The sequence below is a fragment of the Natrix helvetica genome, assembly GCF_964273705.1.
Source record: "Natrix helvetica genome assembly, chromosome: 2".
Classification (NCBI taxonomy): domain Eukaryota; kingdom Metazoa; phylum Chordata; class Lepidosauria; order Squamata; family Natricidae; genus Natrix; species Natrix helvetica.
In genome coordinates, this window is record NC_138552.1 from 293,290,125 (window position 1) to 293,312,525 (window position 22,401).

The 22,401-nt window shown below is 45.5% G+C and overlaps 1 protein-coding gene across 2 annotated transcripts in view; it reads right to left on the reverse strand.

The window, feature by feature from the left end:
* Window positions 1-6,282: 6,282 nt before the first annotated feature.
* Window positions 6,283-22,401, reverse strand: part of GDPD1 (glycerophosphodiester phosphodiesterase domain containing 1) — a 49,192-nt gene continuing 33,073 nt past the window's right edge. For both annotated transcript variants that reach the window (XM_081945492.1, XM_081945491.1), the window contains 5 exons: window positions 21,328-21,417; window positions 18,855-18,988; window positions 16,465-16,524; window positions 15,105-15,156; window positions 6,283-9,027 (listed from right to left, as the gene is read on the reverse strand). In XM_081945492.1, the coding sequence (XP_081801618.1) occupies window positions 8,905-9,027; window positions 15,105-15,156; window positions 16,465-16,524; window positions 18,855-18,988; window positions 21,328-21,417 (459 nt within the window). In that variant the 3' untranslated portion in view covers window positions 6,283-8,904. The remainder of the gene's footprint in view (window positions 9,028-15,104; window positions 15,157-16,464; window positions 16,525-18,854; window positions 18,989-21,327; window positions 21,418-22,401) is intronic.

The window sequence follows — 22,401 nt, forward strand, 5'->3', positions numbered from 1 at the left end:
ACTCCCAGAATTCCCAAATCAGCACTCTTTAAGCTGGGCGGGCTTCCACTTTTCCCCATAATCATGCTGGCTAGGAAATTTTGGGAGTGGAAATTCACCCATCTGAGAGTTGCCAAACTTGAAACGCAGTGATTTTATGTTCTTCTGGCTTCATTGTAAAACTGTGGAACAAAAGTAACTCTTCTCAAAACCTATTTCTTAGGATTTTACTTTTGATTCTGTTTCTCTGAAGTTTTTATTTTTTTAAATGTCAAAGATTAGACATAAAAGTTACCGTATTTATTCGAGTATAACGCGCAAAATTTTGTACCAAAAAAAGGAATCAAAGTGTGGGTGCGCATTATAAACGAGGGCTGGGGTGGGGTGGCAGTGGCGGCTGGGGAAAATTTACTTGGCATGGTAGCCCCTGAAGCCCCCTTGGCCATGGTGCCTGGGGGGATTCCCGAGTCCCGGTCGCCCCCTTCCAGACGGATCGAGATCCTGCCGACTGGAGGAAGAGGGTGAGAGGCGGGTCCTGTGAATGGCGGCAGCAGCGGCGGCAATACTCGCAAGTCAGCTGCCTGCCACCTTTCCCCTCCTTTGTCTCCCAGCCGGGGCGGCCCGCCGCCGAGTTGCTGCCGCAGTTCACAGGACCCGCGCAGCAGCAGCGGCGGCAATAGTCGCAACTCGGCGGCGGGCCGCCCCGGCTGGGAGACAAAGAAGGGGAAAGGCGGCAGGCAGCTGACTTGCGAGTATTGCCGCCGCTGCTGCCGCCATTCACAGGACCCGCCTCTCACCCTCTTCCTCCAGTCGGCAGGATCTCGATCCGTCTGGAAGGGGGCGACCGGGACTCGGGAATCCCCCCAGGCACCATGGCCAAGGGGGCTTTGTTGGAGAGCGGCGGCAGCGGCGGCGGCAGCAGCAGCATCTACAGCGTCTCGGTAGACCCGCAGGACAAAAAGACGGGACCCCCCTCAGCCGCCATGTGCCGAGCCTCAGTCGGGAGCAAAGGGGAGGCCGTGGACTCCTGCAAGCCGACCCTGGCCTTGCCGCCCCGCGAGAGAGAGACTTGGACCCGGCAGATGGATTTCATCATGTCCTGCGTGGGCTTCGCCGTGGGGCTAGGCAACGTGTGGCGCTTTCCCTACCTGTGTTACAAGAACGGGGGAGGTGAGCAACCTGCGGCCGTGAGGGCTGGGTGGAAGGGACGACGTGGGGGGGGGGGGGGTCTCCAGGATTTTTGTCAATTACAATGCTTGGTGTGAACACAATTTTATACCGATTTTTAATCAAAAATTAGGGGGTGCGCGTTATACACGTGTGCGCGTTATACTCGAATAAATACGAGTATACGAATAAATGCTTCCAGATGTTGGGTGAAGAAGAAAAGAAAGCGGTATATTCGTGCACTCCCTAAGCCAGTTTTCTTAACCATCTTTTACTGTACCCCAGTTGGATGAGTTCAGACCACAGTGGCTAATTTTGCAGAATCCGTGAAGATGGTGACCAATAAACTTGCCTCCAGAAGTTGTGAATGCTCCAATGATGGAGGTTTCTAAGAAGAGATTGTACAATCATTTGTCTGAAGTGGTGTAGGGCTTCCTGCCTAAGCAGGGGGTTGGACTAGAAGATCTCCAAGGTCCCTTCCAACTCTCTTATTCTATTCTATTCTATTCTATTCTATTCCATTCCGTATTCCATTCTATTCCATTCTATTCTATTCCAATCAATGAGAGAAGCAACCTAGAACTAAGGAGAAATTTCCAGACAGTGAGAATAATTAATCAGTGGAACAGAAGTTGCCTCCAGAAGTTGTGAATGCTCCAACACTGGAAGTCTTTAAGAAGATGTTGGATAGCTATTTGTCTGAAACGGTATAGGGTTTCCTGCCTAAGCAGGGGGTTGGACTAGAAGACCTCCAAGGTCCCTTCCAACTCGGTTATTCCATCCTATTCTATTCTTTTCTTTTCTATTCTATTCTATTTTCCTTTTCTTTCCATTCCATTCCCTCCGAGCAAAGCCACGCATTGAGACTTTTCTGTTTTGGAGAGATGCAGCTTTCTTGGAAACTGAAAGAAAAATGCACTTTTATTTTAGAGAATCCTAAATCAGTCACACAGAGACTAAAATGAGATATTCTCTGCCAAATTAATTCTAATGCCGAGGGATGGAAATGAATGAGGAAATCTTTAGGTTGGTCTGCCCCCTCCTGGCAAAAAGAAATATTGCGACTTCTATAAAAGTGGGAAATGCCAATTGTTTTATTATTTCATAGATTGATCTTTTTGATCAATCTTTTTGATATCCTGATCTTTTTTCCCCACCAGGGCTTGGCAGTGGTGTAAATTGTACTTTCTATCTCTCCGCCCTTTTCTCTGTAACAACAGAGGTAGGCCATACCCGATCAAGAAAGATTTCGGCTTAGGCCAAACCGTCGCAGTAAGATTTCTCTGGCTGAAAGCAAATATGAACTGATCCTGTTAAGAATCCGAATTAAACATGAAATCACTTTTTTCTTTTATTCGTAGTCCTTGACCTGCGACCACAATAGGGACCAGCAACATTGACTCAGGAATTCTGGGAGATGAAGTCCACGCCTTTTAAATGGACCCAGGCTGAAAAACACCTCCAGTTCTTTCCACTAGGAATTTTTTCCTGATTACCCCCTGAAATCTACTTGGCATTTAAACCCTTTTTATTTTCCATCCTGCTTTTTAGAAAAACAGCACTTCTTCCTTGTCCTCTGCAGGGGTGTGTTTCAGCCGGTACGCACCGGTTTGGGCGTACCGGTTGGTGAAATTTAGCGTGCCTCTTAGTACCTGTTCTTCCGGAGGCCCAGTACCAGAACGCTCCCTCCCCTGGCTTCAGCGCTGCTCTGGGCTCTTGAAAAGCCTCCCTCTGCCTCCTTCCTCCTCCTTCACAAGCAGCCTGAAAACAGAGCTCTTCTCAAAAAGAAGGAAGGAGGGGAACTTATGACCACAATTGAGCCCAAAATTTTGGTTGCTAAGCAAGAGCATTGTTAAGTGAGTTTCACCACATTTTCCAAGTTGGTCACGGCCACCCAGTCATATGACCGACAAGCCACTCCCACCCGGTCACATGACCAAGCCACTCCCACAAAACAGGCCACACCTACAGAATAGGTTCTAAAAAAATTTGAAACCCACCACTGGTCCTCTGCATGAAAAGTTCTTTAGAACCTCAAAGGCAGATAGTCCTCGACACATAACAGTCCGTTTAGTGACCGTCCAAAGTTACAATGACACTGAAAAATGTGAATTATGACCATTTTTTACACTTAGGATCTTACGATCTTCATGGTCCCGTGATCAGAATTCAGACTTTGGCCAAGAGACTCATATTTATGATGGCTGCGATGTCCCAGGATCACATGTTCCTCTTTTGTGACCTTTAGACAAGCAAAGTGCATGGGGAAGCCAGATTCACTAACGGCCGTGTGACTAATTTAACAGCTGCAGCGATTTCCGTAACTATTGTGGCAAGGAAGGTCTTGGAAGAGAGAAGGGAGACAAGAGGAGGAAGAGAGGGGTTAGGAGAGAGGGTAGAGGGGGGTGGGAAGAGGAGGAGAGAAAGGAGGAGTGGAAAGAGCAGAGAGGAGGAGAGAGGAAGGGGAAGTAGAGAACAGAAGGATGATAGAGAGAAGAAAGGAGGTAGGGAGAGAGAGGGAGAGGAGGCAAGAAAACAATGGATAGGGAGCAAGGGAGGAAGGAGAGAAGGAAAAAGAAGGCGGGAGAGGAGAGAAGGGAAAAGGAGGGAGGGAGGAGAAAGGAAAAGAAGGGGGAGAGAAGGGAAAAGAAGGGAGGGAGGAAGATGAGAGGAGGAAGAGAGGGGTTAGGAGAGAGGGTAGAGCGGGGAAAGAGGAGGAGAGAAAGGAGCGGAAAGAGGAGAGAGGAAGGGGAAGTAGAGAACAGGATGATAGAGAGGATATAGGGAGGAAGAGAGAGGGAGAGGAGGCAAGAAAACGATGGATAGGGAGGAAGGAAGGACAAAAGGAAAATGAAGGTGGAAGAAGGAGAGAAGGGAAAAGGAGGGAGGGAGGAGAGAAGGGAAAAGAAGGGAGGGAGATGAGAGGAGGAAGAGAGGGGTTAGGAGAGAGGGTAGAGAGGGGGGAAAGAGGAGGAGAGAAAGAAGTAGAAAGAGAGAGGAGGGGGAAGTAGAAAAGGATGATAGAGAGAAGAAAGGAGGTAGGAAGGAGAGGGAGAAGAAGCAAGAAAGTGATGGATAGGGTATAAATATGGTGCATGAAAAGCAGAAGAGCAAATGATAGTCGTTGGAGGTTGATGATAAGAGGAATTGATACAATATTGAATAATGCAAAATAGTGTTGGTTATGATGTAATGGTATACATGTGTTTATTTGTATGAAAATAAAATAAAAATGAAAAACTTATAAATAAAAATAATTGTGGCAAGAAAGATCGTAAAATGGGGCCTGTCTCGCTTAGCGACGTAAACTTGGGCCTCACCTGTTGTCTTCAGCTACTTGTGCCCCATGTCTTCTCTTCTCCAGCCTTCCAGTTAGCCTTTGTTCACCCTGACTGCTCGCTTGGATGGTATCCGTCGGTCGCCCATCCCATCATCCAGACCACCGTTGATCAACGTCTCCGAATCTTTTAAGATGCTGGGACTTCAACTCCCAGGATTCCCCAGCCATCCACCGTAATGAATTATATTCACATTTTCTCCCCAATGTCTCACGTGAGAATCAAAATGTCATCCCGGCCGTGGTTGTCCCAAAGGTGTTTTTTTTCAAGAGGCAACTGGGCTTTTATTTTTTTTTCCCCCTGCGAAGACGTTTCCCTTCTCATCCACAAGAAGCTTCTTCAGCTCTAACGGAATGGGGGAGAAGGGAAGGATTGATAGTCCTTGCATAAAAACTGGTCATTTGTATTCTTTCGAGAGAGCGGTTGAGGCCACTTGGAAGTTTATCTTTGGTTTAGGACTGGGATGGCTAACCTTTTTGGGGCCAAGCGTCCAAAGCACATGCAACTCCAAAATGCAATGTGAGTCCCCCCACCCCCTTGCACATCAGTGATGGCTTCCAGGCGTTATGGCCCGGAATGGGCGTACTGGTGGCAGCTGGGAGCAGCGGCCACTGTACCGGAACAGTGGTTCGTTGGGCCCGCCCGCCGATGTCCCTTACCGCTTTTTGAGGGAAACAGGCCAATTGTGCCTGCGCACGCAGTGTACACCGCCTGTGCAACCTCGCCGAGCAATTGGGGCATCGCCATGCACAGCGCGTGTGCCCAAGGTGGAACCCACCACTGCCATGCCTGCATCCCCTGCACATGCACCCCCCCTCGCCCATTTATGCCTTCCAGGTTGGTGCATAGGCCAAAACTGGGGGGGGGGCGCTTCTGTAGCCCCCTCCTCGTGCCACGCTTTGGCTCCCAGGTTGGTGCAGGGGGCCTTCCAGGCCCAAAATGGGGCAGGGTGGGGTGCACGTCTGCAAAGCCCCAAATGTAATGCGAGCGCCCCCTGCGCATGCACCCGTGGGCATCCCTCAAATGTGCTATGCCCCCCCCGCGCATGCACAGCAGAGCCCCGAAGACCAGCAGGAGGCATGAGGACATGCGCGGTGGAGCTGGGATGGGGCGATAGCTGGGGTGCCCACAGAGAGGACTTGATGTGCCACCTGTGGCAAGCGTGGCATAGTTTCGCCATCACGGGTATAGGAGGACAAACCCATCAGAATAAGAGTCAGCAGCCCATCGGCATTTCAAAAGAGAACGGCCCCTCTTTTGGAAACAGCTTTGAACGAGGGGTCAAAGAGGTCATCTATGTGAAAACTGAATAGCCCCCTCTCAATGGGGTGGGTGGGGGTATGACATCATCTCCAGTCTACACCACAGTCCTTCCAGCAGTTCCAAGAAGGCTCCACACCCCTTTTGCACTGTTCAGCTGACCCCGGAGGACAAAGATAAAGCTCCAAGTGGCCTCAACGACCCTCTAAAAGGATGCAAATGAATCAATGAATTTTGAGCACAGGATCCTGGGGAATGCTGCAAGAGTTGTAACTGTGAGAAACGGTCATAAGTCCCTTTTTCCCTTGCCGTCGCAACCTTGAACGGTCACTAAATGAACTCTTGCAAGGCGAGGACCACCTGCCCGACCAAAATTCCAGGCTCAGCTGCAGTCATTAAGGTCCAACCTGTACTTTGAAAGCAGAAATCAGAGCAAAAAAGATAATCTTTGACACGGGGAAATGAATGTTTTTGAGCTGTGCATTTGCAGAAAGGCCATTAGATTTCAGCACATCAATGGTGAAAGATTGTGTTTTTTTAATGCTGTAATCCCAAAACTGCTACATAGGTTGTGCAGTACAGATTAAAAAGCCAAGCTCAGGAATAGCTACAGAGAAGCAGAATACAAAATCTACATTCCTGTTTCTAAAAAAAAAGACATTTTCCCCGCCCCTCCCAGGTTTTAAGGGCGTGTTCATCCTGTATTGGGGGGGGGGGTCGGCTTTCCCCAGTCTGCTTACCTTTGGGGAAAAAAAGTCGCCATTTAAAAATAATAAAAAAGCAAACTAAATTCCATTTTCTCCAGCCAAGTGTCAGATATAGCCCGGTGACCAAAATGCCCTTGTAAACAACAGAGATCAAGTAACCGTTTGCCAAAGCAGATATTTTTTCAACACTGGTACCAAAGTTTTCTAGGACGGCATTCCTATTTAAGCGACTGGATCCTGTGGCAACACGAAGGGCAGAGGTATTTCTAGACTGGCCACGAAGAGGGCTGATTTGAAACAAAACCAAAATGCTGAAAAAGTTTGATCTGGGATGGATTGCCACCTCGGCAAGAGGTATTCACATTAATAGGCAGGATAACTCTAAATTATATACCGCATTTTTCGGAGCAAAAGATGCACTTTTCACCCTAAAGAGGGTGAAAATTTGGGTGCGTCTTATACACTGAATGTAGCCCCGGCCACCTGCCAGCCCCCATCCTTTGGCCTCTGCCTCCCAGCAATTTGCCTCCTTGCAGCAAACAGCAAGTTTAAATTCCAGCTTCAGCACAGCCTGATTAGCACAAGCAGCTGATTGTAGGTTGGATCGACCTCCCGACCATCAGCTGTTTCAGGCTGCAGGGATTGCCATTGCCTATTGCCCCCTCCGCTCGCCCCATTTTCGGCCCCTGCATCCCATTTTTGGCTTCTACAGGCCCCGTTTTCGGCCTCCGCATGCCCCATTTTCCGCCTATTCTGATCCCCGCCACCCGAAATGGGCAGAAAATGGGGCACATGGAGGCCGAAAACGAGGCGTGTGGACGCCAAAAATGGGGCGCACTGAGGCAGCAATAGGCTCTGGCAACCCCCTGCAGCCTGAAACAGCTGATCGTGGACAATCAGCTGCTTGTGCTAATCAGGCTGTACTGAAACTGAAACTGGCTGTTTGCTGCAAGGAGGCAAATTGCTGAGAGGCAGAAGCAGATTTTGTTCTTCTTCTGCTAATCAGGCTGTGCTGAAATAGGCTGTTTTTTGCTTGCTGCAAGGAGACAGAGGCAGATTTCCTCCCCCCAAATTTTCTTCCCAAAAGTTAGATGGCATCTTATACTTCAGAGCATCTTATATTCTGAAAAATACGGTATATTCAGATTTGTCAACAAGGAAGAAACCAAAACAAAAAATAATATATTTTTATCTCTTGCACTAATATCCAAATTTCCCCGTTATTAAACCTCTTTTCCATCCTGGCTCATGATGGCAGAATTTGACTGACCAATAGAGGTATGGTGCAGCTATTATGGCCTTGTACAATAAATTAGCCAAACAGCCCTTACCCTACAGGTGCAACTAAGCGCAAAACTATTGCCATGTTCGAGATCAGGGTTTCTCACTATTGGCCATGTTAAGATGGGTGGAATCCCTCAGTCAACATCCCGGAATTCTGGGAGCTGAAGTCCATCGCTTTACAAGTGGAAAAAGGTTGAGGGATAACCATTCTAGATTTGAGATTAGAACCAGCACACACAGGTAGGAAGTCTCTAGTGGAAGGAAGTCTGTCTGGTTTTTGCAACTTTTAAAGACCGGTGGACTTCAACTCCCAGAATCCCTCAGTCAGCATCCCGGAATTCTAGGAGTTGAAGTCCACCCATCTTCAAGTGGCCAACATTGAGAGACTAACCCTTCTAGAACAAGCACACAGATATAGGAAGTCTCTAATGGAAGGCCGACTGATCTTGGCAACTTTTAAGGCCGGAGGACTTCAAGTTCCAGAATTTCCCAGCCAGCCATGGCTGGCTGGGGAACTCTGGGCATTGAAGTCCACCGACCGTAAAAGTTGCCAAGGTTGGACATCCCTGATCTAATAATGTATTAGTGAGTGGGAGATCCAGCCCTAACTCGCTAGGCACAGCTACTAATTCGACAAAGACACAATAGCAATAGTTGTTCTCCACAGGAAGCCACCTCTGATATATCCAAGGAGGACATTACTGGCCACGGGCCCCCTATTTAGAGTAGTTGTCTCAGGTCCTGTCACCCATCCGTTTTCAACTCACGGAGAAGTTCGGGGGAGTCATCGTACATCTTTCAACACCGAGGGCCTGGCTGGAAAGGCTTCGGTGGACACCCCAAGAGGTCATGTAGTGTCCCCCACCCCAATTATTCACGCAGCCTTGCCAAGGGACACAGGTCTCTAGGGTGAGCAGATGACTCAAACCAAGCTATTTACAAAGGAGGAGAGAAAGTCAACCCTGCCATCGAGGGCCGCCGGTGAATACGGCCTGCGTGGGCGTGGCGTGATTTTTAAGAACACAGTCACCGAATTTGACGGCGGGTGGACATTGGCTGGGAAAAAAAAAACCACTCCAAGGAAAGGGAGGGTTCTCTCCTTGGGCTCGGTTGGATCACTTCCGATCTCTCCTCTGAAGAAGCGACGGTGGCGGCAGCTCCGCCGGGCTTCATGCCGGGTAGTTGTGGAGGAATTCCTTCAGCTTGGTGGGGTAGTCGGTCATCACGCCGGTGGCCCCCAGGTCGAAGGCTCGCTTGTATTCCTGGTCTTCGTTCAGCACCCAGATGTAGACCTGAAGGAAACAGCTGGGCATCATCTCACCTTCCTCTGAAATCCCCGCAAAAATGATTTTGTCCACCTCACTCCCTTCCAGAGGTGGGATTCAGCCGGTTCAGACTGATTCAGCCGAACCGGTAGTGGGAATAGCGAGGGGGCCCATCCACCCGCCCCGGTTCTATGCCGTCCTATTTAGGCACGTTTTCAAGCCAAAGTGTATGCGTGGAAGGCTGAACGCATTTGCGAACCGGTAGGGAAAGTAACTGAATTCCACCCCTGCTGCCTTCCCAGACGAAATTTCACTGCTTGTGGGAGCAATTACTTTAGTTCCCATACGACATGTATGGACTATTTATTGATTTATGTCGAGGTATTGAGGATTTAATAGCTGCCAGCTGATGAAAGGTTGTAAGCTGTAATCAGCAAGACTGATGCAATGAGGCTGATTCATGGCAGCTATGGTATCGCCTCTGGTGGGGTCCACACAAGTCATTTATTGTTTTAAGAGGAGTTTATATATAGGTTGTCATTAGAGAGACGTTTCTCCCTCTCAGCGTGTATTCAGTTCTCTCCTTGTGTCTGTAGTGAATGGTTTAGGTTTAGGTTTATTTGGATTTATATGCCGCCCTTCTCCAAAAGGACTCAGGGCGGCGTACAACATTAAAAACACACATCACAATGGTAAGGGAATTTATCTGCTGCATGTTATATGTCTGTACACAGCTGTAAATAAACCACTGTTAATTGTCTTAAGGCTCTGTGTGTGCTGTGTTATTGCTCCTGGGTATATCATATAATACTAGTCACACTGTCACAACTCTGACAATTTATTACACAGGCTAGTCCTCAACTTACAACCACAATTGAGCCCAAAACAGGGTGGATAAAAACTGATGATTTTTTTTTTTAAAGCAGACTTTTTAAAAATCAAATTTTTAATAAAATGCTTTTGGAGTAAAAAAAATCTATTTGTAAACTATAGAAATCCATAGTTTTCTATTTAAGACACATTAATAATTTCGTTTGTTCGGCATGAAATGGAGCTTAGTTATGGAGCATGAGGCTGTAGATTCTTTTACTTTACTTTACTTTATTTAGATTTATAAACCGCTCCCTCTCCCCGAATTCTGCAATATTTACATTTTTGGCCAACTCATTCAATGAATCCACGCTCTGCAATCTAAATAGAAGACCTTCATTTTGTTTGCAAATACTAATATGAAAGATTCTAACTGCCAGCAAGAACGAGTCCTTACATTAAAGAGCACCTGTCATTTATTTTTATTTTTTTTGGGGGAAAAAAAGCTTTATTGAGAATTTAAACCATTATCTACTCATCTGCTGCTCACCTTGTTGTGTCCCTGCGCATCACCAGCCCCCCATTAAAAGAAATGGGACATCGGTGAGTCAACATTGGAGGAATAGCTGTGGGACAGAAATGACAGTTGCTCTTTTTTAAAATTATGATTTAAATCGAGTTGATTTAAATCAGGCCTTAAATCGTTAAATCAGTGACTTAAATCGTGATTTAAATCGACTCGGTTTAAATCAAACCTCCCCTGGCCCAAAATGTCTGTTGTCAAGTGAGAGGTTCCTTAAATGAGATTTTGGCCCCATTTTACAACCTTTCTCGCCACAGTTGTTAAGCGAATCGCATACGTTGGTAACTCGGTTGTTAAGTGAATCGGGCTTCCCCGTTGATGTTGCTGGTTGGAAGGTCGCCCGAGGGATTCACACAGCAGCGGTTGTAAGTGTGAACCAGTTACCGAGCGGCTGGATTTTGATCACGTGACCGCGGGAATCATTGCAATGGTCGTTAAGTGTGAAAAACGGTCATAAGTCACTTTTTTCCATGCCATTGTAACTTTGAACAGTGACTAAATGAACGGTTGTAAGTTGAGGACTACCTGTACTTGATACAGGCAGTCCTCGACTTACAACCTTTTATTTAGTGACCGTTCAAAGTCCCAACAGCCCTGAAAATAGTGACTTACGACTGTTCTTCAGATTTATGACCATTGCAGCAACCCTTTGGTCATGGGATCAGAATTCAAGAAGGACCAGGGGAGACAGGATAGCAGTGTTCCAATATCTCAGGGGTTGCCCCAAAGAAGAGGGAGTCAAACTATTCTCCAGGACACCTGAGGGTAGAACAAGAAGCAATGGGTGGAAACTAATCAAGGAGAGAAGCAACTTAGAACTGAGGAGGAATTTCCTGACAGTCAGAACAATTAACCAGTGGAACAGAAGTTGCCTCCAGAAGTTGTGAATGTCCCAACACTGAAAGTCTTTAAGAAGATGTTGGATAGCCATTTGTCTGGAACGGTATAGGTTTTCCTGCCTAGGCAGGGGGTTGGACTAGAAGACCTCCAAGGTCCCTTCCAACTCTGCTATTGTTTTATATTCTGTTAAAATATGAAGGACAGTTGCAGGAACTGGGTATGTCTAGTTTAATGAAAAGAAGGACTAGGGGAGACATGATAGCATCTTCCAATATCTCAGGGGTTGCCACAAAGAAGAGGGAGTCAAACTATTCTCCAAGGCACCTGAAGGCAGGACAAGAAGCAACGGGTGGAAACTAATCAAGGAGAGAAGCAACTTAGAACTAAGGAGAAATTTCCTGACAGTGAGAAGAATTAATCAGTGGAACAGAAGTTGCCTCCAGAAGTTGTGAATGTCCCAACACTGAAAGTCTTTAAGAAGATGTTGGATAGCCATTTGTCTGAAACGGTATAGGGTTTCCTGCCTAGGCAGGGGGTTGGACTAGAAGACCTCCAAGGTCCCTTCCAACTCTACTATTGTATTGTATTATTTTAAGAAAGGTGGTAAAATGGGACAAAACTCACTTAAGAAGTGTCTTGTTTAGCCGCAGAAATTTTGGGCTCCTTTGCAGTCGTAAATCGAGGACTCCCTGTAATCTCTTTGAACGCAGACTACAAGGTTCCTTCCCCTTTTTCCTTACTTAAGAGGGCTTTAATTCCCTTGAAAGGCAAAATCTGGATAGTAACTGACATTTTGGGAAGAAAATCAAAAAGGTTTTCTGTCCACTAGAAAGAGGCAATGAAACCCATAAATAAAACTGGATTTCCAAGGAGATAACCAAAAAAAATTCTAGACTGTGCAGAGATGAACTTTGAAAATAAAGGATAAAGAGGAATCGGTGTATTTCAAGACATGGGGAAGATTTTATGAATGGCTAGAGAAAGACATACACGAAAGAAAGTAAGGGGAACATATGGAACCCAGGCGATACGCCATTTGGTAGAAAAAGGGGGTGGGGAAGAGGGAAGAAAATAATAATATATAAGTATATATTCAACGTAAGATACAAAGGGGAAAAAAACATAATCAGGATAGATTTGAGAAGAAAAGGGAACAAGAAATGATATTCAACTATTTCTGGTTCTGCGGAAATACCACCCCACGAAAATAAAAGTTAAGAGCTGGAAGAGACACCTACAACAATAGAGAAAGAAAGGAAGAGAGGAGGAGAGGAGAGGAAGAGAAGGAAGACAGAGGTGAGGAGAGGAAGATGGAAGGGAGAAGGAGAGAAGGTAGGTAGGGGAAGAGGAAGAGAGGAGTAGGGGAGAGGTAAGGGAAGAAGGAAAGGGAAAGGAGAGGAGGAAGGAAGAGATAGAAAGAGAAGGAGAGAGGGTAGGAAGGGGAAGGAGAAGAGGAAGAGAGGAGTGGGGGTAAGGGAAAAAGGAAGGGAAAGGAGAGAGAAGGAAGTAGAGAAGGGAGGGAGGGAGAAAAGAAACGACGAATGTAAACAAGAATGATAACTATGTGAATGAATACCTATAATTGTATATAGAGAACAAAAAAACACACTTAAAAATAATAAAAAAATGAAATAAAACTGGCTTTCCAGTGACCTTTGGTAGCAGGGAGATTAGTTTCAGGGACCTCAAAGGAGCTTCCGTTTGCTATGGCCTCAGTGGAGTCAACAAAATAGGACATCCTCCCACACAACTCGGCCTCGGTTGTTTGAAGAAGAAGAACAAAATGGCCTCTGGGGTCAAACAAACAGAGGGAAGGAACCAGAACTGGGGGTGTTTAAGCAGAAAGGAAAGAGTTTAAGCCTGGGAATCAGGAAGAAGGTCCTGATTTTACAAGCCCTCAGCCGGCGGAACAGCCCGCCACATGAAATACTCTGTTCTCCATCAATGGAAGTCTTTAAAAACAGAGATTGGTGATCAAAAAGCTTCTTCGTTTTGCTAAGGCCACACTTGGAATACTGCATTCAGTTCTGGTCGCCACGATGTAAAAAAGATGTGGAGACTCTAGAAAGAGTGCAGAGAAGAGCAAGAAAGATGATTAGGGGACTGGAGGCTAAAACATATGAGGAACGGTTGCAGGAACTGGATATGTCTAGTTTGATAGAAAGAAGGACTAGGGGAGACATGATAGCAGTCTTCCAATATCTCAGAGGTTGCCACAAAGAAGAGGGAGTCAAACTATTCTCCAAAGCACCTGAGGGTAGAACAAGAAGCAATGGGTGGAAACTAATCAAGGAGAGAAGCAACTTAGAACTGAGGAGAAATTTCCTGACAGTGAGAACAATTAATCAGTGGAACAGCTTGCCTCCAGAAGTTGTGAATGCCCCAACACTGGAAGTCTTTAAGAAGATGTTGGATAGCTATTTGTCTGAAACGGTATAGGGTTTCCTGCCTAGGCAGGGGGTTGGACTAGAAGACCTCCAAGGTCCCTTCCAACTCTACTATTGTATTGTATTGTATTGTATTGTATTGTATTATTGTATTGTATTGTAAGTTGTCTAGAACAATAATAAAGCAGCCTTTAAAAAATAAGCCTAATAATTTGAGCATTCTACAGGCATTTATAGTTATTGACTTGCCTCCTTGATGCCTGATTAGCTGAATACTTTGTTCTCCATCGCCGCAAGTCTTTAAAACAGAGATTGGCTCTCCCTTCGTAACCTCTCGATGAGAGAGGATCTGTACAGGTTGTCCTCGACTTACGACCACAACGGAGCCCGGAATTTACGCTGCTAAGTGAGAATATATGTAAGTGAGCTCCGTCCCATTTTTACCGCCTTTCTTGACACACTTGTGAAGTGAATCGCTGCAGTTGTTAAATTAGTCACCCGGCTGTTAAGTGAACCTGGCTTCCCTACAGACTTTGCGTGTCAGAAGGTCGCAAAAGGGGACCACGTGCCCCCCGGGGACACTGCAAGGGTCATAAATACGAGTCACTTGCCAACAGTCTGAATTTCGAGCAGGTGACCGCAGGGATGCTGCAATGGTTGTACGTATGGAAAATGCTAATGAGTCACTTTTTTCCCAGTGCCATTGTAGCTTTGAACGGTCACTAAACGAACTGCTGTAAGTCGAGGGCGACCTGTAAGTCGCCCCCTTGCGACCTTCTGACACAGAAAGTCAAGGGGGAATCCAGATTCACTTAACAAGTGGGTGACTAACTTAACAACTTCAGCCATTCGCTTAACAATGGAGGCATGAAAAGTTGTGAAATGGGGAAGAACCCACTTAGCAAATGTTTCACTTACGCTCAATTGTGGTCGTAAGTCGAGGACTGTCTCTGTGGTCCTGTCTAGAACAACCTGTATTTGCCCCAAGCAAAGTCTAGAGTCTAGAGTTGAGATATTTAGAGATATTTTGTAAACAAATAAATGTCAGGCCTGCAGCCATCTTTCCTTTTGGGTCTTTGGCCTGCCTCACTTTCCATTCTTCTGCTATGCATTTTCTATTGTGGGAAAATGGGAGGTGGGGATTGTGTGGAGTTAGATGATATGTAGCCATAACAACATTCTTTCTAGAAAGCCAAGGTCATCCTTTGTCTTTGCACCTCTGCACCTGACCGGAACTGGATGGGTGGAAGCTGCCAGCATGGGAGTGGGAGATTGGACCATGGGATGGACTTGTGGTTGTGGGGGCAAGATCTTGAACTTTCAACTGGGTGGGGGAAACCGGGAAGCTTTCAGATTCGGGTTTCCCCAGATATGCCAACATGGCTCTCTTCATCAATTGGAACTTTGAGGAATCCTTTGCCTTGGAGTCTGATTTAATTTTGGATGCTATTTGGAACCCTGACAATAAAAAAATAATTCTATACCTGAATTCCTCGAGCCGTGAGGTGATCAAATAAGGCTTTCCTCATTAATAATCTGCAAAGATGGCAAGGAGATGATTGTCAATCCATGTTCAACTGCCAGCTGTCCTTTCCCTCCAAAACACAGATTAAAAAAAAAAAATACGACCGAACTTTTCCCTTTAAAATAGCATTTTAATGGCTTATAAACGTTAACATAATACTCTGGGATCCAAAAGAGCCAAGAAGGCGGCTGTGAGCCAATTCCGGCTCCTTCTTTTGCTGGCATCATAACTCCAGCTGCCATCTTGACTTTTTTGACCTTCACAGATGCCTCCGCCCATTGAAATCTGTTAACAGCAGCATGTTTTCCGCAGATTAATTAATGTTGGATTTTCCCCCTTACCAGAGGGAGCCCTCTTGTTGCGTACTGTGAAGCCATTACCATGACAACTCCATTGCGCTATACAGTAGAAGCCATTTTATAGCAGTACGGTAGAAGCCAGTTTAAGGCACAACAGGCTGTATCTTAACAGAACACCACCACCCCGAAGGGTTTTAGGGGTGTCTTACCCCAACAGTATTTATTTCCAGAGAGTAAGTCATCTGTGTACCATGTTTGGTTGAAATTGCTCGAGGCGTTCCAGAGTTATGCTGGAACACACACACACACCCAAATATGGGAGGGAGCATCCTGCTTCCCTTTGCCTTTCAGCTCCACCCTAGGAGCCTTCCAGGCAGAAAACCATTTTTGTGTTGCATTTATGCTGATAAATAAATAAAGGGAGACTAGTATAGATCTATTTCAAGCTATTTGAGCTAAATAGCTTGAAATAGATCTATACTAGTCTCCCTTTATTTATTTATCAGCACAAATGCAATATATAGATATATAGATATGTGGATAAATATAGATTCAGCCCAGTGCAAGCTAACTTAGAAGGAGTCCTGGAATCCCGCAGAGATGCAACAGGCAGCCTCCCCGGAATACATCTGCTTTGGGCTTCGGGAAGTCTTGAATGCGCCAAGGCAGTTTGCGAACCCCCAAATAGTAACCAATGAATCTGGGGAGCAGAGTCGATGCCTCTAACGGAGACCTCATTGCTTAGATCAGTGTTTCTCAAACTTGGCGACTTTAAGTCCTGTGGACTTCAACTCCCAGAATCCCCCAGCCAGCATAGCTGGCTGGGGAATTCTGGGAGTTGAAGTCCACAGGACTTAAAGTCGCCAAGTTTGAGAAACACTGGCTTAGATGATTGCCCTGAAAGACAATTGGGGGGTTGGGGTAGGGGAAGGCTTATTGGGGGGTAGTGGGAAGATGATGGAGGAGGAAGAGAAGAGAGCAAGAACGTAACAGAGAGCTCAAGAAAGAAGGGAAACTTACACGTCAATAAGCCATATGGTGAACCGCTGGCCCTTCGAAATCTTCTCCGATTCTTTCAGCCTGAAATTGAACAGAACAGAAGTGACACTTGCAAGTCATCCTTGACTTATAACCGTCCGTTTAGTGGCCGTTCAAATATTTGCAAGTGGTATGCTGAAGAATATTATTAGAATGCTAATTAGCAAGTGCTTCACAGCCCCCTCTAAGCAATTTACAGAGTCGGCCTCTTGCCCCCAACAATCTGGGTCCTCATTTTACCCACCTAGGAAGGGCAGAAGGCTGAGTCAACCTTGAGCCAATCAGGATCAAACTGCTGGCAGTGGCCAGAGTTAACCTGCAATAGCAATAGCACTTAAGACTTATATATCGTTTTACAGTGCTTTACAGCCCTTTCTAAGTGGTTTACAGAGTCAGCATATTGCCCTCAACAATCTGGGTCCTCATTTTACCCACCTAGGAAGGGCAGAAGGCTGAGTCAACCTTGAGCCAATCAGGATCAAACTGCTGGCAGTGGCCAGAGTTAACCTGCAATAGCAATAGCACTTAAGACTTATATATCGTTTTACAGTGCTTTACAGCCCTTTCTAAGTGGTTTACAGAGTCAGCATATTGCCCTCAACAATCTGGGTCCTCATTTTACCCACCTAGGAAGGGCAGAAGGCTGAGTCAACCTTGAGCCAATCAGGATCAAACTGCTGGCAGTGGCCAGAGTTAACCTGCAATAGCAATAGCACTTAAGACTTATATATCGTTTTACAGTGCTTTACAGCCCTTTCTAAGTGGTTTACAGAGTCAGCATATTGCCCTCAACAATTTGGGTCCTCATTTTACCCACCTAGGAAGGGCGGAAGTCTGAGTCAACCTTGAGCCTAGTTAGATTCGAACTGCCGAACTGCAGGCAGCTGGCAGTCAGCAGAAACAGCCTGCAGTACTGCACTCTAACCACTGCACCACCGAGGCTCATAATGCCACATATTTAAGCAAAGGAGCTGATAAATATATTAAAGTGGCTTAAGTTCAGCTTAGTCCTCGACTTACAACCATTTCTTTTGTGACTGTTCGAAGGTACAAGGGCACCGGTCACTTGTGACCTTTTTTCACACTTACGACCATTGCAGCATCCCCACCATCCCGTGGCTGCTTAGCAACTGGCATGAATTTAGCATGCACCTAGAAAGTTTGGGGTGAGTTTTGATCAATAAAATAATCACTGCAGGTAAGTCCTCGACTTACGACCACGATGGCGCCCAAAATGTATGTTGCTAAGCGGGACATTTGTTAAGTGCATTTTGCCCCGTTCCACTTCCCAGCTTCATTGCCACTGTTGTTAAGTGAATCACTGCAGGTGTTAAATTAGTAACACAGCCGTTAAGTGAATCTGGCTTCCCCATGGACTTGGCTGCTCAGAAGACCGCTATCAAGGGGATCACATGACCCCTGGTCATACAACCGTCACAAGTACTTGCCAGTTGCCAAGCCTCTAGATTTTGATCACAGGACCATGGGGGTGCTGTAACGGTCAGTGTGTGAAAAAAGGTCGTAAGTCACTTTTCCAGTGTGGTTTCAACTTCGAAATAGTCACGAAATGAACGGTTGTAATTTGGTGGGTGCCTGTATCGACAATCCATTTTAATAGATTTATTGGCTTTTTGTCTTAATCAGAGGTCCTCAAACTACGGCACGTGGGGCGGATACGGCCTGCCGAAGCCATTAATCCGTTTTTGGCAGGCAGAATGCTTCTGGAAGTCAAGGAGGCCAAAAACCGGGTGAGCGGAGGCCCAGGAGGCCAAAAACTCGCACGCTAATATTCTTCAACAAACAGATTGCAAATATTCAAGTTTTAAAATTCCTTGCTTTGCTGCCTGGCAATGAATTCTTTTTTTTCCCAGTGCCGCTGTAACTTTTGACAGCCGCCAAGTCAAAGGACCACCTTTAAAAAAAAATTGTTATTATTATCATTTAACAACCCCATAATCCCTTGCAGGGTGGAGTCTGGGCAACTGAATGAAGCTAGCAGAGCATTTAATGACCAGATGCCCTTCCAGTTGCCAGGGCGGAGTTTTGTGCAGTAGATACATTCTCTTTTTTTAAAAAAATAATTTTTATTGTTTTTCTCTTTTCACCATATATTGCAATCGTTATATCAACAGTTTGTACATTGTTACATCGTCTTATCTATTCAGTAGATACATTCTCATTGTGCCCAGAGAGAAAAATAACTGCCTCTACCTAGGATCGAACTCACAGACCCCCGATTTTGAGGCGAGAGCTCCACCTCTAGGCCACTGCACCACTCTTCCAAGTCAAGGATGACTGTACATCCACGGTGTGAGGCTCGCTCGTGGCCAAAGCCGAGGAAGCAGCTGGAGGTCGCCTGAAGAGCCACTTACTTGAGAATGATGGAAGGCATGGGGATCTCCAGGAAGTCCTCCAGGATGGGAAAGAAAGGAAGGAGGCCAGTGTAGAAGAGGCCGAGGAGGAGGAGGACACGCCGCAAGCAGAAAAGGATGGGGATGTGGCAGTTCTGAAGGGAGAAAAATCCAGGGACATCACAGGAAGGTTACCGTATTTTTCGGAGTATAAGACGCAACTTTTTCCCTCAAAAAAGAGGCTGAAAATCTGGGTGCGTCTTATACACTGAATACAGCTTTTTTGCCTCCTGAAACCCTGCCCCCTTCACGAAAATGGCCGTGCATTACCTTTAGGAGGCTTTCAGAGAGTTCCTGGGGGTTGGGGAGGGAAGAAATGAGCAAAGAATGGGCTGTTTTTTGCTCAATTTTGGCGTCGTCCCCCCCCCCGCTCCTAGGAGTACTCCTAATACTCTTTTTTTGACAAAAGCAAGCCCGTTTTTTGCTCATATTTGCCCCACTCTCCGGAACAATCTACAAACCTCCTAAGGGCTATTCATGCCCTTTTTTTGAAAAAAAAAAAAAGGGGGGGGCGTTTTCACGAAAAACGGTCTGTTTTGGGGAGGTTTGCAGAGTGCAAAAACTTTTTTTTTTTTAATTTGCCTCTTCAAAACCTTGGTGTGTCTTATACTCCGGTATGTCTTATACTCCGAAAAATATGGTAATTCAAGGCGGGCTTCAACCCTGTCATTGCACAGACTTCTCATTTTAGGGAACGTCGCTCAAAAAATTCATAATTGCATAACAAGAGTTGCAAGGGACCTTGGAGTTCTTCCAGTCTAACCCACTGCTCAGGCCGGAATCATTCCAGACAAATGACTGGCCAATCTGGAATGACTTGCCTCCAGAAGTTGTGAATGCCCCAACACTGGAAGTCTTTAAGAAGATGTTGGATAGCCTTTTGTCTGAAACGGTATAGGGTTTCCTGCCTAGGCAGGGGGTTGGACTAGAAGACCTCCAAGGTCCCTTCCAACTCTGCTATTCTATTCTATTCTATTCTATTCTATTCTATTCTATTCTATTCTATTCTATTCTATTCTCTATTCTCTTCTCTTCTCTTCTATCCTATCCTATCTCTTTAAAACATCCAGTGTTGGAACATCCACAACTTCTGGAGGCAAGTTGTTCCACAGGTTAATTGTTTTAACTGTCAGGAAATTTCTCTTCAGTTCTAAGTTGCTTCTCTCCTTGATTAGTTTCCACCCATTGTTTCTTGTTCTACACTCAGGTGCCTTGGAGAATAACTTGACTCCCTCTTCAGGAAATTTCTCTTCAGTTCTGTTGCTTCTCTCCTTGATTAGTTTCCACCCATTGTTTCTTGTTCTACACTCAGGTGCCTTGGAGAATAACTTGACTCCCTCTTCTTTGGGGCAGCCCCTGAGATACTGGAACACTGCTGTCATGTCATCCCTAGTCCTTCTCTTCTTCAGACTAGATGTACCCAATCCCAGCCACCTCCAGTGATGGAGCGCCCACAACTTCTGAACGCAAATCGTTCCATTGGTTCATTGTGCTAACTGTCAGGAAATGTCTCCTTAGTGTTAGGCTGCTTCTCTCCCTGATTAATTTCCATTCATTGCATCTTGTCCTGCCATTTCTAGACACAGAAATCTTTCAGCTCAACTTATTCTCCAAAGCAGAATAACAGAATAGATGGAAGGGACCTTGGAGGTCCTCTAGTCCAACCCCCTGCTCAAGCGGGAGACCCTCTACCATTTCAGAAAAAAAGGTTGTCCAATCGCTTCTTAAAAATTCCCAGTGCTGACGTACCCACAACTTCTGGAGGGAAGTCATCCCACTAATTAACTATTTTAACTGTCAGGAATTTCTCCTTAATTCCAGGTTGCTTCTCTCCTTGATTAGTTTCCACCTATTGCTTCTTGTCCTGTCTTTTGATCCTTTGGAGAATAGTTTGACTCCCTCTTCTTTGTGGTAGCCCCTCAAATATGGGAACACTGCTATCATGTCACCCCTGGTCCTTCTTTTCATTAAACTAATTAGGGTATGAACCACCCATACAAATGTTCGTACATGCGCTCTTAATATTAGAAGGGTGTAGCAAATATTGAATAACGATTTTGTGCTGACATAAATATGCATAATAACATTATAACCACATCAGTTTGATTAATGTAGTAATTCTCACTTGTATCAATATTATTTTTGTATCAAAATGAATGACACTCCGATGCCATACTGTCCTTGCAATAATGTTGATGTATATTTAAAAATTAAAAAAACTTTATGCAGAAAAAAAAACTAAATTTTCATATTTGCACATGAAAATTTAATCTGAAGCCCCCATAGGAAGCCTCCGTAAAAAGGTACATAGATCCATACAAGGGTAGTCTTTGACTTACGACCGTTCAAAGGTCATAAGCAACCGTTCGAAGGTATGACCTATATTAAAAAAAGAAAGGGAGGGTAAAACCATTGGGGGTAATTCTCTGGTTACCTCTTTGTGACACTTTTCCACAACTTCATGGCTGACGCTGCCCCAAACCGTCAAATGTTCTCGTTTGTAAGAGCTCACCAGCTCGGAAACCTAAGGTCAGTAAAGAAACGAAACAGATTATTTTAAGAATTCCGCTCTTGATAGTTTGAGTTGGGTTCCTACATTACTTTTATTGCATTAAGAGTTGTTAACCTAATCTTCTCCGGGAACTTTGTACTGCAAACAAGGGCATACAAAACCTTTGCCAGACCAATTCTCGAATACAGCTCGTCTGCCTGGAATCCACACTGTATATCGGACGTTAATACGATTGAGCGGGTCCAGAGGTATTTTACGAGAAGAGTCCTCCGCTCCTCTGCTCACAATAGAATCCCTTACGCCGCCAGGCTCAAAATTTTGGGCTTGGACAATCTGGAACTACGCCGCCTGCGGTATGATCTAAGCACAGTACACAAAATCGCCGGCTACAACGCCCTACCTGTCAACGACTTCTTCAGCTTCGACCTCAATAATACACAGGCAAACAATTGATACGAACCCAAGGTTCGATTGCAAAATCGAACTGAAACTCGATTGCAAAAAATAGGACTTCAGCAACAGAGTGGTCAACACCTGGAATGCTCTATCCAACTCTGTTGACATCCTCAAACCGCCACAGCTTCAACCTCAAACTGTCTACCGTGGGCCTCACCCCATTCCTAAGAGGTCCGTAAAGGGGGACATAAGCGTACCAGCGTGCCTACTGTTCTCCATTTATTCGTATTCATTTCTTTCGTTCATGTCCATTTTTATATTTATACCTGCTATCTTGTACATGTTTGACAAACTAATAGATACAAATACTTGCTAAACTCTTAAATCCAAAGTTTCAAGGATGAAAAATGGTAATTAGAAGCGTTTCCAGGAGATGGAGGAGGAGGAGAAGGACACTGGTTGCAGGACTGAAATTAAAAATAAATCAAGTACAGGTAGTCCTCGACATACGACCACAATGGAGACCAACATTTCTGTTGTCAAGTGAGACACTTGTTGAGTTTTGCCCCGTTTTATGACCTTTCTTGCCACGGTTGTTAA